The following is a 13,293-nucleotide window of genomic DNA, read 5'->3' on the forward strand; positions in this document are numbered from 1 at the left end:
ATCCAATTTTTTTTGCATATAGATCGTCTGTTGGAGCAGCGTTTTTTGTCCCAGACGGTTCAAAAGTTAGTTATTTTTACATTTGGACCATCTATTGGAGATGCTCTTATGTGGTCGCAAGCAAACGCGCACGCAGAAAGCCACCTGCCCACCACTAATCCAGTACTCGGGTCCCACGAGTCAGTCTCCCATTAAGCCTCTAACCACCCCCACCCCCACGAGCGCCATAATAATATCTCCAGAACCGTCCCCCCCCCCCCCTCCTCCCACCTACCTCTCGCCGGCCAAACCCCAATCAATCCCTTCTAGAAGCTTCTAGATCCCTCCCCTCCGCCACCATGGCCACGCCCCTCCCCCTCCCTCTCCTCCTCCTCCTGCTCCTCGCGCCGCTCCTCCCATCCCCCGCCCCCGCCCGCGCCGCCTCGCTCTCCCCGCTCCCGGCCACCTCCAACGCCTCGGCGCACGCCTACGCCTTCGCGGGCCGCGAGCCGGCGCCCGCCCCGGATCCCACCTTCTTCGACGACGTCGTCGACGCCGTCGCCGACAAGTACGGCTGGGACCCCGACGCCGAGGTGCGGGTCTGGCCGCTCGACGCCGGGGGCGCGCTCGTCGGGGCCGTGCAGCGCTACGAGTTCCGCGCCCGCGCGGGGGGCGCCGCGCCCGCGCTCGCGCGGGCCTCCGACGGCTTCGTCGACTGGAGCCGCCCCGAGGCGCCCGCGGTCGAGGAGGTGCTCGGGCCCGACGGGGTCGACTTCGTCGCCGGCGACGGCGCGCTGGCGTTCGGCTCCGGCGTCAGGGACCTCGACCTCGTCGGGCCGCTCGAGGTGTTCGTCTCCGACGGCGCAGGCGGGGGCCTCGCGGAGCTCCAGTTGCCGTCGGTGAGTGCCGCGGTTTGACTTTTAGCTTTGCTGTTGCTTCAGATTTTTGCTTCCTGTTGCTTGCTTGCTTGCTTGCTTGCTATGCTAGCGGTGGTATCGGTACGGAATTGAAGTTGTGTCACCTTTAAGATGAAGCTAATTACTCTAATTGGTGAATGATCTAGCTGCTGCTTACCCCCTTTTAGTTTTGATTGTGACTTCGAATTGATTGTGGTTGTTGCAGCGTCGTCTGGACACTATTTAGTGCAGATATATCTGGTTTAATTTTCGTTGTGTGTACATTGTGTCAATTGGAACAATCTTCTCCTAGATTTGCAACAAAATTGTACATCAAAGCCTACAGTGTGGTTCCACTTTTTGTTCTGACCCTGATTGCACAGTGCCACTGCCACCTAAGCATTACTCAACTGTTGAATAGTAATAATGGAAGAAGATAGAATTATCCAGTGTGTGACTTGCTATGTGCATTAAATTTGCTATGTTTATCCATTTAAGTACATTAACACACATGTGGAAATGCCTTTACTAGGGGTGGCAAATCAGTGCCCAATATGTGAGATACCAATACATTGGATTCTTCTTTTCAGTGGCTTCTACTTACATGTAGTTTGACTTGATTATAACTTACTGAATGTTTGATTTTGAATTTAGCTTAACTCCAAAATATCAAAGACGTGATACAAACATTTTGTTCTAGCATGCCTGGGCAAGGGGTTTTTCTGGGTGGAAAAGGAATGGACACAAATAGGATAATCAGACATATGCAGTTTTGCTTTTGTAGTTAATTATAGATTATAATGTATAGCAGTGAAGTCGGCATATATCTTTGATTGTTGCATGCTGGAGAACTGAGAGAAACTGCTCTTGGGTATTTTTGTTTGCTGTGTGTCAGTTATGCCTATAACAGTCACCAAGTAAAAAGTAGACATGCCACATACTGTGCTTGGCATTTCTTGTAAGCTGGTCATGACTAAATATGTTGGTACCATCTTTTACTCTCCTGTTTGTTTAATGCAATATTTGTTTCATCAATCAAGTGCTGCAAAATCTTATGGTGCACCTCATATGCAGTTGAATGCCACGTATACAGGGTTGAAGAGGGTACTTGTTGCTGCTGGTGTTGCATTAAAGATTACTGGTGCACAGAGAGTGTTCTTTTCCCATCCTCACAGTATAGGTCTCTTAGCAAATGGAAGCTTGGTGGCTACTAACAAGGACCTAAGTCAAATATTGCCCCTCAGCCACTCAACCTGTGCTCCGTTACTTCACATGCGTGTTGCTGGATCATCGGTTACAATAGTTGCACATGAAACCAATGTCTCTGGGGGGCACATGAAGCCCTTGTTGACTTCTGATGACGCCATCGAGCTACTATCAGACCAGTCTGAAGTGAACGACATGTCAGACCGGTTGATCTCAGCATGTGCGTTCTGCTCAATTAGTCCAAGGCTGCCGAGGCTTGAAAAACTCCTCAAGACTTGGTTCAGCGAGAGGAATGGGTTCAACAGAACAATGAACTTCTTCGAAGCTAGAGTGACGTCAATGACCCTGGTAAAATTCCGTTTGGAGCTCGAGAGGGACATTACTGAAGAGGACGACATCTGGGACGATGTTCCAGAGTGGAAAACCTTGCCTGTGGTCCAGCGAATCACACTTGACGTCATCGCTAGGGTGGAGGAAGAGGGAAGGCTCAAGGCTATATCGGTGAAGAAGGTGAGGAAATCTTTACACATAGCGGACGCTACTTCGTGGAGCAGCCTGACTTCGAACGTCTCCTTCGCAGACTTCACGTCGTTGGTCCTGCCGCCTGATCCGTTGTCACTGGATGTAAAGTGGTAACGGTTTCTTCTTGTTTATTTACTTCTGATAGCGATAGGGGCTGATAGGAAATTGCACATATACATCAATTCCGTGTATAATTGTCGGGGCCGGAAGTGTACCTGCAAATGTGGTTTGTCTGTAATGCAATGTTGAAATTTTGTACTACTGTTCTTGACTACGTTGCTGCCTTTTCTCCAGACCACAGTGGGGTGGTTGATTTGAGCTTATTACCTGAAGTTGTAGATATATCTATTTGTCAGTATCGAAACAACTACCACTTCATAATGCAATGTGGTGATGATGTGGAGTACTCCCTCTGTCCCAAATTTCTTGTCTTAGATTTATCTAGATACGGATGTATCTAATACAAAAATATGATTTGACACATCCGTATCTAGACAAATCTAAGACAAGAATTTTGGGACGGAGGGAGTATTTGTCAATATTGAAACAATTTTATTTTTTTGAACTGGTCAGTATTGAAACATTGATAACACTTGATTTTGTTTCTAATGTGGCAAGGAAGAACATTCATCACTCTCTTGAGAAAAAAAGAACATTCATCACTCCCATCACGCACACAGAAAATTAGACAAGTGACACCGCAAAGAAAAAGGGAGGGCTGTCTTAGAAGAAACAACGGCTAATGGATACAAGCTTGAGTCTTTCTTTTGATCTCTGCTAGTTCAATGTTTTGACAGAAGCACGCGATCTCATAGATCTTTTAGCAAGGATCATAAGCTCAGGTGTTCATATTTCTTTGAACAATTGACAGCTACCATAATCCTTTGTATACTTGCTCAAAAGATAAAAGATTCTTTGAATACAAGATCAAAATCAACAGCACAGAAGCACATATTTTGCCCATATTTCTTTCAAATAATTGACAGCTACAAGAATCCTTCACATACTTGCTCAAACAAAGATAAGTTTCTTTGAATGCAAGATCAAAATCAACAACAGGCAAGCACATATTTTGTACTCGCTCAGTTTGCTGTCAAGTGTACTGCTAAACAAACATCTCGCCCATGCGGCCAACATACTAAAAGCTGAAAAGTCACTACATATCATTTCTTACCAACAACTCACAATTATTACAAAAATGCCACAACTACGTATCACAATCAACAACATCGAAGGCCAGAACATCGCCTGTGATAAGACACGTTTCAAAATTGGCCGTTTCGAAAATAAAAATAAAAATTGGCCATGGTTTCCTTTGTCAAACAAACATGTCGGATTCAGATGGTAAACCAAAACTCTACAAGGAACAGGATGAACAATATGGCATGCTTTCTGCTTCTTATACATTATGATCTGAAACAGATCAACCAACTCTCCTTGTGCCAAACATAACAAAATTTCCATGCGCTGCCATGGATGCTCATTCAACAGGCGAGCCAGACCTTTGGTTACAGTACAAGAATTGTTGCCTCTAAACAAGCATCTGCTGGTAGGGCAGGGGGAAAACTGAGAGTCAGCCAGGCATTACGTGCAAGGCGACATCAATCAAATAAATAGCTAGAGGAGAAAAAAAATGCAGCAGAGGTCATCAGTGATTCTCTGCCAAAAAAATGGGTTGGTTTAGCATTGCCGAACCAACCGTGCATCTCAGGAGATGCCTGCCATGCCATGAACCACATCATGGTCAATGTGGTCGTAGATTGTATCTGTTATTTTCGACGGTGGCCAGTATCGAAGCACAGATCTCCCAAGAATGTTCTTCACGGGTAGCGGTCCCCTGTAATGACAAACATAGCACATGAGCTACATGTCCTGGAAATTAGTCTCAAGACATCAAGCAGGTATCCTCCACAGAGGTTTGGCATACCAGTTATGGGAATCGAAGCTGTTGTTTCTGTTGTCACCTAGCACAAACACGTAGCCTTCAGGCACACTCTGGAAAAAGCAAATAACAACTGATCAATATGTATACTCCAGCGTAAACTCATTTCAGAAAATGGAGCTACTTGCTTTATGATCAAGTCATGTAAGCTCTTATGGACCACCAATTTACCAGTGGACCAGTGAGTTCCATGTCACATTATATCAACTTAAAAACACAACTAATTTAACATTTTAAGCAACAAATATGTCAGCACATTATACCTTCATTACATATGAGGTTCAACAGTTTAATGATAGAAAGTTGGTATCATCAAATTTGTGATTTTGTAAGCTACAACATTTGATCATTAGTACGATGCAGGAAGCAAAGATGGCGTACCACTGGGTCCATTTCATAATCAGGTGGCTCGAGCACAAAGTCCTCATCCTGGACGACTCCGTTAACTAATAATTGACCATCAGTCACCTATTGAGATAAGGAGGATACAAATGATTATAACTCATGCCAACAACAAAAAGAAATAAGAGGGGGAATGAAAACAAATAGAAGCCACTACCCTTCGGATAAAAGCTTACTTCAACGATGTCCCCGCCCTTTGCCACAACTCTCTTGATGAACACATCACTTGAGCTGTAGCCCAATGCCTGCAGTAAATAAGTCCAAATTATAACATATTTCATCATCATGAATCAGAGATAAGTAAGAAGACAAGCTGAATCATCATACCTGAAGGACCAGAGGTGCACGGAAGATCACAATGTCCAAAACTTGAGGCTCCCGGAAAATATATGAAACCTGCAAATTGCAAGTATGCACCATCAGCAGACACAGATCACAGGAAACTGCTACTCATGGAAGACTGGGAGTTAACTGTACCCTCTCGGCTAGAATCCGGTCACCAACATCAAATGTTGGATACATCGACTTCGAAGGGATGGACCTCGGCTCCGCTAGGGAGGATTTATGGAGCAGCGGTACAGTCACAGCAGCAAGGACGGTCTTTGCATCATCCGAGCAGGAGTTCACCCACCTTGACAGCCAGCTAGTTCTCTTGCTCGCCCCTGCAGCAGCACCAAGAGCAGCGCTGCTCTGCCTCACCACGCCAGCAGCACCACCAAGAGCAGCACTGCTCTGCCTCACCACCCCAGCAGCACCAGAAGCAACTGCACTACTACCAACTAACGGCGCTACTACGCTGCCCACCTTGGAAGGGGCAGCCACCGCACCGCTGCTTCCAAACAATGCCTTGACGCCCATCTTGGCGGGGGCAGCCGCGGCACCGCTGCTACCAAGCAAGGCCATCATGCCCGCCTTCGAAGGGGCAGCCACCGCAGGGGAGGGCACAGACGAAGGCGAAGCGCGACGCGAAGGCACATGTGTGGATGGTGCGGTCGACACATCGGCAGGGCGTACCGACCTGCGGGACGACGCACCGGTGATGATATCACTACAAGGAAGCCACTTTGTGGCCTGCAAGAACGGGAGCAGCGTGGCGGGGTTCAGCCCGGACGATATCGACGGCGACGCCGACAGCGAGGACACGCCGGCGATGCCAGGGCCTGAGCCGACCCCAGATGCCAGCACCGACAGCAAACCCACCGCCAGCGATGCCGGCGGGTCATCCGCCTTCGTCGAACCAGACGGCGAGACGAACAGCGAGTAGCTGCCCCCATCGGCGGGGACGAGTTTGGTCAGCTGCCTGCCTCCGGCGGCTGCGGGGAGAGCCTTGGTGGGGCTGCTGCTCCCGGCGGCGGCGGGTGGGAGAGGCTTGGGCCTGGGCTTGGGCTTGGGGTGGTTGTGGTCCTCGGCGTCATTGTGCTGCTCGACGCGGCGCGAGGAGGCGAAGAGGCAGAAGGGGCGGGAGAGCGCGTCCTGGAGGACGCGGCAGCCGGCGCCGGGCGCGGCCCCGGAGCCGGCGGCGGCGGCGGTGGTGCAGCGCAGGCCGAAGGTGGAGGCTAGGCTCTGCGCCACGTAGCCGGAGTAGGAGACGGTCATGCGGATCGCCATCGCGCGGCGTCACGCCGCCTCGCGGGCCGAAAAGGTCGAGTCTTGGCGGCCGGATCTCACGGGGCGCGGCGGAGCATTTCCTCCGGGGCGATCGGGACGGCGCCCCTCCGGAAGGGGCGCGCGATCGGGTGCCCAGGGGATCTAGGGTTCGGAAGGATCGGCGGAGTCGGATGCTGACACGGCTCGCCGGGGCGAGGAGGGGGCCTTCAGATTGATGAAGGGGCCGGTGCCTAGGGGATAGGTCTTGGGCGATAGGAGGCCTCGTCGGCGGCGGTGGCCGACGAGGTCAACGGCGGAGGGGGCGAGGGGGGCGGAGAAGTGGGAGATGGAAGGTGGAGGGAGGGTGAGCGGCGGCTTCTTTATGCTCTGTTGGGATGCGTGGCAGCGTGCGGGCCGCCAGGATTTTGGAGATCTTTTTCCGATTGCGGTTGGCCCTGGCCCCAACTTGGCCGGAGTGCGATGGCCGGATAAGTTTCGAAAATATTTTGAAAAGAAGCGGTGAATCTCCTGTTATTTGGGCCATCTCGTTTTTACCCGTGTTGTATTTGGTTGTTACTCCACGTGCGATTGTGACTCTTCTGATTATTTCTCTCTTCACAAAGTTTTTTTTACAGTCACTGTGCTGAAGAGACGAAAAACAATAAATCGAATTTTCCGGCACGAGTGACACGGAGAATACAGTTTTCACAACCCATGATCAATTCAAACGAGGCGCAAAAACAGATGGTAACCGAATTGTTATATCCACTTTTTTTTCTTCTGTAACTGTTATATCCACACATCGTAAGCAATATTTTGAGGGAGTTTGCTGCTCCCCGTCAACTCCTGTACAGTTTCTGCGCAACTTTTATCCCTATCTACCCATCTGATCATAGTAATCACATCTACGATCCACTAACACACCTGTGCACATGGTTCGCCGGTTCCCTCTCTCTCCGTCGGCCGCTCCGGTGGCGGGAGGGAGGGGGAACCCCGGGTCTGTTCTTTAGGTGGGCGTGTGGTAGGGTTAGGGTTGAGGGAGACGCTGCCGAGGCCGTTGCGGTGGTGTCGCGTTGGAATAAGTTTCTCCGGGCTTCGTTCACGGCCAGGCGAGGCTTTTGCCTTCGTCTAGGAGCCAGCGGTGTTGGGGATCCCCGGATCTTGTCGAGGTCGCGGGCTATGGTGGTTGGAGGTCCATTGGCACTGGCCGTTTGGATCCTCAGATGGGCGATGGATGCAGGGAGACGAAGACTTTTCTTCTTCCTTATTGGTATGATTTGTTGCTGTTGTTCTTCTCCTTCCTCTGCGCTGATGCTGGTGGGAGATCCTGCTTTGTCCGGGCAGATGGCCCGGCCGCGGTGCTGGACCGGTCGGATGACTCGAGTTCTCTTCCTTTCGGAAGGGACCCTTTTCGCGGTACTCAAAGCCAAAAATGGCGACGACTGTTGCAGGTGTGTTGGATTGATGTCCATGCCCTCTCAGCGATGGTGTCAAGAAAGGAGGGAGCAGTGTGGCGGCAATTATACCGTGGTTGAAGATGATGACCTTTTTGCGACTGGTTGCAGATTCTTCTGCTGCAGGGGTCTTCTCTCAAGATTCAGGGATGATGACACAGGGCTCCGGAGATCTTCTTGTGTTATGGTTGTCTTAAGGTACTCTAGGTGTTCATGGTCCTTTGTGTTTGCGTTTCAGTGTGCTTGTAAGAGTCAACTACTTTGTACTGATTCGTAATTTGGATGAAGAATTTCTAACCCCCCCCCCCCCCCCCAAAAAAAACTAGGTATAGATGCCAAAAGGAAAAACAGAGAATCCCAGGCTGGGAATCAAAGAACGTAGCAAATCGGGATGCCTCCTGTCGCAGCAGCCACTAGCCGGGAGGGAACCAGTACGACCCGACTGAATCGTGCCACATCTCAACTGGGACAACGACCTGAAGCGCACATATTCGCACTAGAATACACCAAGTGCCACCGTCTCCTCCCCTCCTCCTAAAAGCCAGGCCAAGCAAGCTAAAGTTGACCGCTCGTTCGTTCCCAACTGGTTGCTTCTCCGCAGCTTCCTTCCCCGGTCGCAGTCGAGGTCACCGATCACGCACGCCATCCATTGCCGCCCACGAGCAACAACCTACAAGGCCGATTCAAGCAACACAGTTGTTAGATCCACCCACCCGTCTTGAGCCACAACACGCCACCAGGGTTTGCAATAGACAAATTGAACAACAGATATATAGTAGTACTAGATAAATTCAGACTGAAATCCACCCGTCGTGATGGCGCTGTAGGCTGGTTAGTTATTATTAATACTGTAGAAAAATTCAGAGATGGTCGTTGGGCAAGGTTGGGTCAATGACAAGTATGGCTCTGGTTCACACACGACCACATACTGAAATACTAGTCAAGTAGCAAAATGTCAAACAGCTAAAAGTCCCGATTATCCTTGCGGTGTATGACATATGAACTGCCGTCAGCGCTTACGTTCCCGCTGGCCAACAAGGCAATATTACTGCATATACAACGAATGAGGAAATGGCAAGGCAAGAGGGCAGACCACCAGAATTTGATAATGGAATACGATAACGTGCCATAACCGAGTAAGAACCTTCTCTGACTCCGTCGCAACATACTATATGGCTGTTCTCAACAAAGCAACGGACACTGTACCGTTCAAAAATTGAAAAAAGAAAAGCAACAGAAGCATGTAATTCAGCACTTTGGAAACCCTGACAAGCTGGAGCTCCTAGTAGTAAAGAAAAAAGCAAATACCACCTCGGAAAGGTAGAATAGTTTATTCCGCAAAAGTGGGAAAAAAGGGAAGAAAGAACGGAAGCATCAAATGCATCATGCATGCCAAAAGTCATGTGGACGGCAAACAGTGTGGCCCTAGACATTTTTCAAATACAGTTTACCCAAGTCCTTACCGTGTGGAAAAGTTCACCGAGTACTAATCGAAACCATTCAGTGAGAAGCCTCGACAGCAATCACCTTCAACTCCTAAATTTTGTTTGACCAAAAACACCTTCAACGTTCCATGTCTGATGGAATTTATAATCAGATAGCATGGAAGATTTCACAGTCACATGAAATTTCATTTTATTTTGTGATACGAATCTTGTATCCCGATTCCCGGCTCACAACCTAAACGCGTAACGGCTAATCAACGCTTCAAGTGCAAGGCTCCACGATAAGATCATTTATGTGTCAAATTCAAACATGACATGGATTATCACAGTCAATACATTAATATTCAGCTTTGGTCAAAGAAGATTATAATATACTCCCTCCGTCCCGAAAAGGTATCTAGACAAATCTAAGACAATCTTTTCAGGACGGAGGTTGCAGTCAATTCAAAAGTTCGATTACATTCTGAGCTGTTGGAAGACTCAAAAAGGTTTCATTGGTGATTGATCTACAGAAATCGATGTCGGTGTTTTAAACTTTAAATGGGCTAAACTGCTGATGCAATTTTAGCTTTGCCACAGAAAGAAGTAAAACTGAGGTGGCCATAGCCATCTACTTATAAATTGAGCCCTACAGATTTTTAGAAGACAAGAGTCCTACAGATTTCAACATCATTACCAGGTATTTTTACATATCTAGAAGAGAAGTCTACCCCTAGAAGCTAGATTCAGACAACTCCGCTACAGTTGCTCATTAAACATGTTAATCACAAGCTGCTGTAAAACAAAAAAGGAGGGAAGAGGGATGGAGACAAAAGGACATACATGACAAAGGACTGATCTGAAGCTGATTCAATTACACATCTGGCGCCTGCTTCGGGTGTTACCACTCTGTGTGAATTACACATGAGAATGACAATAAATGTAAATTGGAAGACCAGTCAAGGATAGGATGAGAACCAAAGTTACATGACGCACGTGATATGTTAATTTTGAGAACTGCTACATAAAATTCAATGTTTACTAACCTGACTATATGAGATGTTATTTGTGAGAACTGCTATACAAAAGGTTTACTTACAGTTACAGGCAATGTTGGATGGACTATTCTGGCAGCAGCTTCTTGTTTCGCTGCCTCTTTTCTATCCGCTTCAACAAATGGATCATTCCAGTTACCACAGTTTCGCAGATCATTAAGATATTGAGTTCTTAATGTTTCGGCATGTTGATGAAGATTTTCCACCTGGACAAAACAAAAATGTCAGATAAGCTCCATTCTCTGTGAAAGCATCAAACTATAGTTGCCAAACAAGGATATTGTGTGAAAGGTATATTACCTTAGAAGCAACATAGATAAGATAATCCTGCACATTCGCCATAACTTTTGGCAGAGATTTCAAAGAAGCTGGATGGGTCTTATCATTCTTCGTTTGAACAAGCTGCTCTAGCTCTCCAATCGATTTGCAACATTCTTCAAGCTGCTTCTCAAATCTTTCAACAATGTGTTGCATAAAGAGAGAAGGCCGATATACAGAAGCATAACAGTTACGAAAGGTTCGGGCCATTGTCGAGTGCCGGCTGAAATCAGTAGGAGCGCTTGAAGATCCAGCACAATATGCAAGTTCAGCACCTCCGCTGACGAACCTTCGTCTCACTTCTGCATATGCACATATAGCAAAATCCACATGCGACATTATTTCTCTGATATCAGCCATTAAGCTCTGAATGGGAGCCTTCTCCCTGTCGATGATGGTGGAGATTAACCCAATCTCCTGTTACAGGAAGAAAAAATTGCTCCTGTCAAAAACATTTGTTCAAGTTAAAGGTGCTTTTCGGCAAGTTGGGTTCATGCATTATATCAAAAAGTTGCCCTGGTAGTCCCGAGAGTCTTTTCAATTTGAGGTTTAAGTCCCAGAAACCCGCCAATTTAAAGCATAGCTGAAGAGATAACTCTCCAAGTAAGATATGTATCTTCACTTTTGCATCATATAGACATCTTGCTGGTGTACCCTCCATGCATACAACATGCCACACCAGCTATTTGATGCTAATACTTCCCTGTGCCTACTTGACCTCAGAAAAAATATCTATATCCTGTGGAGAACATTGCAACGGTAGCATTTCAAGCCTTTGAATGAAGTAAGAACGGCTCTGCCAATAGATTTGTATGCAAAGTACAACTCAATTATCAAACATAAACATCTAATGCAGTACTATCTAGCACAACCGTGCGTCAATTCAGATACACAAGGACGCTTAATATTGGCTGGCACCGGGCAATCCGTGAAGAATGACACTCTCAAAGCAATAGCCAAACGAGCAATGCAGATAACTTGACAGTGCTTAATATATAATATATGGTACTGCATTTACTTTCTTCCTCTTTTCTGCAAATTAAAGGACAAACCACCCACAGAATAAAACCGAACCTGGGTAATCTGACGAGCATCCAGTTCAAAACCCTTGTTGGAGACTGACGGGTCGCTGAGGCGCCTGCATTGTTCCAACTGCTCACACGCACGCCTCTCATCCTTTATCTTGTCCCTGCCAAATCACAGACGAACCAGGTGATGATCAGAGAGCAATGAGGCAAATCATTCTAAACCCAAGGCAAAGCACAAAACCGATCAAGGGAGACGCAATTAAATACACAAATTGAACAAAGAGGGTAACTCCTCTGACCCTCCCAATACCTGCAGAATCCTCCACCACGAGATGTTTCCGAAACCCCAGAACGTCACAGCGCCGGAAGCCGATGAACCACGGGTACCAAATTCGACAAGAAAGACGGGAACGAGATGGGATATGGCCAGGAACCTACTCGATTTGCAGGAGAAGGTGCTGGGACACCGGATGGAGCTCCTCCCACTTGGTCGCGTACCCCGCCGGTTCCCCTTCCGCCGTGTACAGCCTCACCTGCTGCTGCTGCTGCTCCGGCTGCGGCTGCGCCCACGCCTGATGCGGCCACGGTGAACGACCCTGCCCCAGTTGCGTCCACGCCGCCGCCCACGGCTGCTGCTGCGGCCCGGCTTGACGCCCCCGCTCCCATCCCTCGTACGCGGCCACGAATGCCTGCTGCTGCTGCGCCGCCACCGACGCCTGCTGCAGCCCGGCCTGGCGTTGCTGCTCCAATCGGCCCAACGCGGCCGCGACCGCCTGCTGCGTCTCGAGCGGCGACGTCGACGCCGCGGGGGGTGCGGGGGTCGCCTGCTGCGTCTCGAGCGGTGACGTCGACGCCGCGGGGGGTGCGGGGGGCGCCTGCGTGTGGGGCGCGGACTGCGGTGCCTCCGTGTAGACCGTGAACCTCCCGCGCGTCGTCGCGCGAGGCGCCTGCGACGACGGGGGCGTCTGCGTCGTCGACGACGCCGACGCCTGCTGCTCCCCTGGGTCCTCCGCGATCGGCGGGAGAGCCGGCTGCCTCCGGTTGGTCCGGGGCGGGAGGGGCGGCAGCTGGCCCGGGGAGGCGGAGGAGAAGCTGAGGCGCCTGGCGACGCCGTCCAGGTCGGTGTTGCCGTCCAGCCGCGACATGGCGGTTCGAACCGGAGGGAGGGGGCTCCGGCCCGCGGCGGGCGGGTGGGTGGATGGACGGGTTTGCCCCTTGGGGTGGCCGTCAGCTGCGACAGGGCCAGGCGGCCAGCGGTGGATGTCACGGGGGTCCGGGTGGTTGACGCGAGGGTATTTATGGGTTTGGGCTTTGGGGGCTGGTTTGGCTTCCGAACCACGCCACTTTCCAGTGGAAAAGAAAAGAGGAAGTGATTTTTTTCACTTCACATACTGTCCCCGTTGAAACGAAAATACTGGAATGGAAAAAGAAAAGTGGAAGTGAGTATTTGGACTTTATAGAGACACCGATAAGCGATGAT

General features: G+C 49.3%; 3 protein-coding genes across 4 annotated transcripts; 1 reads left to right on the forward strand and 2 right to left on the reverse strand.

Moving 5' to 3' along the window:
- The first annotated feature begins 275 nt into the window (after window positions 1–275).
- Window positions 276–2,945, forward strand: LOC123113425 (uncharacterized). The gene is made up of 2 exons (XM_044534652.1): window positions 276–878; window positions 1,950–2,945. Exons 1-2 carry the CDS (start codon window positions 339–341, stop codon window positions 2,715–2,717), a joined length of 1,308 nt encoding a protein of 435 aa, XP_044390587.1. The 5' UTR covers window positions 276–338; the 3' UTR covers window positions 2,718–2,945.
- A 1,030-nt stretch (window positions 2,946–3,975) lies between these two features.
- LOC123113426 (probable thylakoidal processing peptidase 2, chloroplastic) lies at window positions 3,976–6,928 on the reverse strand. Of its 2 annotated transcripts, none has more exons than XR_006456019.1 (6): window positions 5,425–6,928; window positions 5,275–5,343; window positions 5,105–5,192; window positions 4,927–5,013; window positions 4,531–4,598; window positions 3,976–4,440 (listed from the first exon to the last, which is right to left on the reverse strand). XR_006456019.1 is itself a non-coding variant. In XM_044534653.1 (6 exons), exons 1-6 carry the CDS (start codon window positions 6,553–6,555, stop codon window positions 4,311–4,313), a joined length of 1,554 nt encoding a protein of 517 aa, XP_044390588.1. In that variant the 5' UTR covers window positions 6,556–6,921; the 3' UTR covers window positions 3,976–4,310. The 2 variants fall into 2 exon arrangements, 1 of the variants encoding a protein (XP_044390588.1); XM_044534653.1 differs by having other exon boundaries at window positions 5,124–5,192; window positions 5,425–6,921.
- Window positions 6,929–8,334: 1,406 nt separating this feature from the next.
- LOC123113427 (nuclear pore complex protein NUP58) lies at window positions 8,335–13,067 on the reverse strand. Its single transcript, XM_044534654.1, has 6 exons — window positions 12,252–13,067; window positions 11,860–11,974; window positions 10,768–11,202; window positions 10,512–10,673; window positions 10,256–10,321; window positions 8,335–8,658 (listed from the first exon to the last, which is right to left on the reverse strand). Exons 1-5 carry the CDS (start codon window positions 12,956–12,958, stop codon window positions 10,283–10,285), a joined length of 1,458 nt encoding a protein of 485 aa, XP_044390589.1. The 5' UTR covers window positions 12,959–13,067; the 3' UTR covers window positions 8,335–8,658; window positions 10,256–10,282.
- Window positions 13,068–13,293: the final 226 nt, after the last annotated feature.

The sequence above is a fragment of the Triticum aestivum genome, chromosome 5B (assembly GCF_018294505.1).
Source record: "Triticum aestivum cultivar Chinese Spring chromosome 5B, IWGSC CS RefSeq v2.1, whole genome shotgun sequence".
NCBI classification, from domain to species: domain Eukaryota; kingdom Viridiplantae; phylum Streptophyta; class Magnoliopsida; order Poales; family Poaceae; genus Triticum; species Triticum aestivum.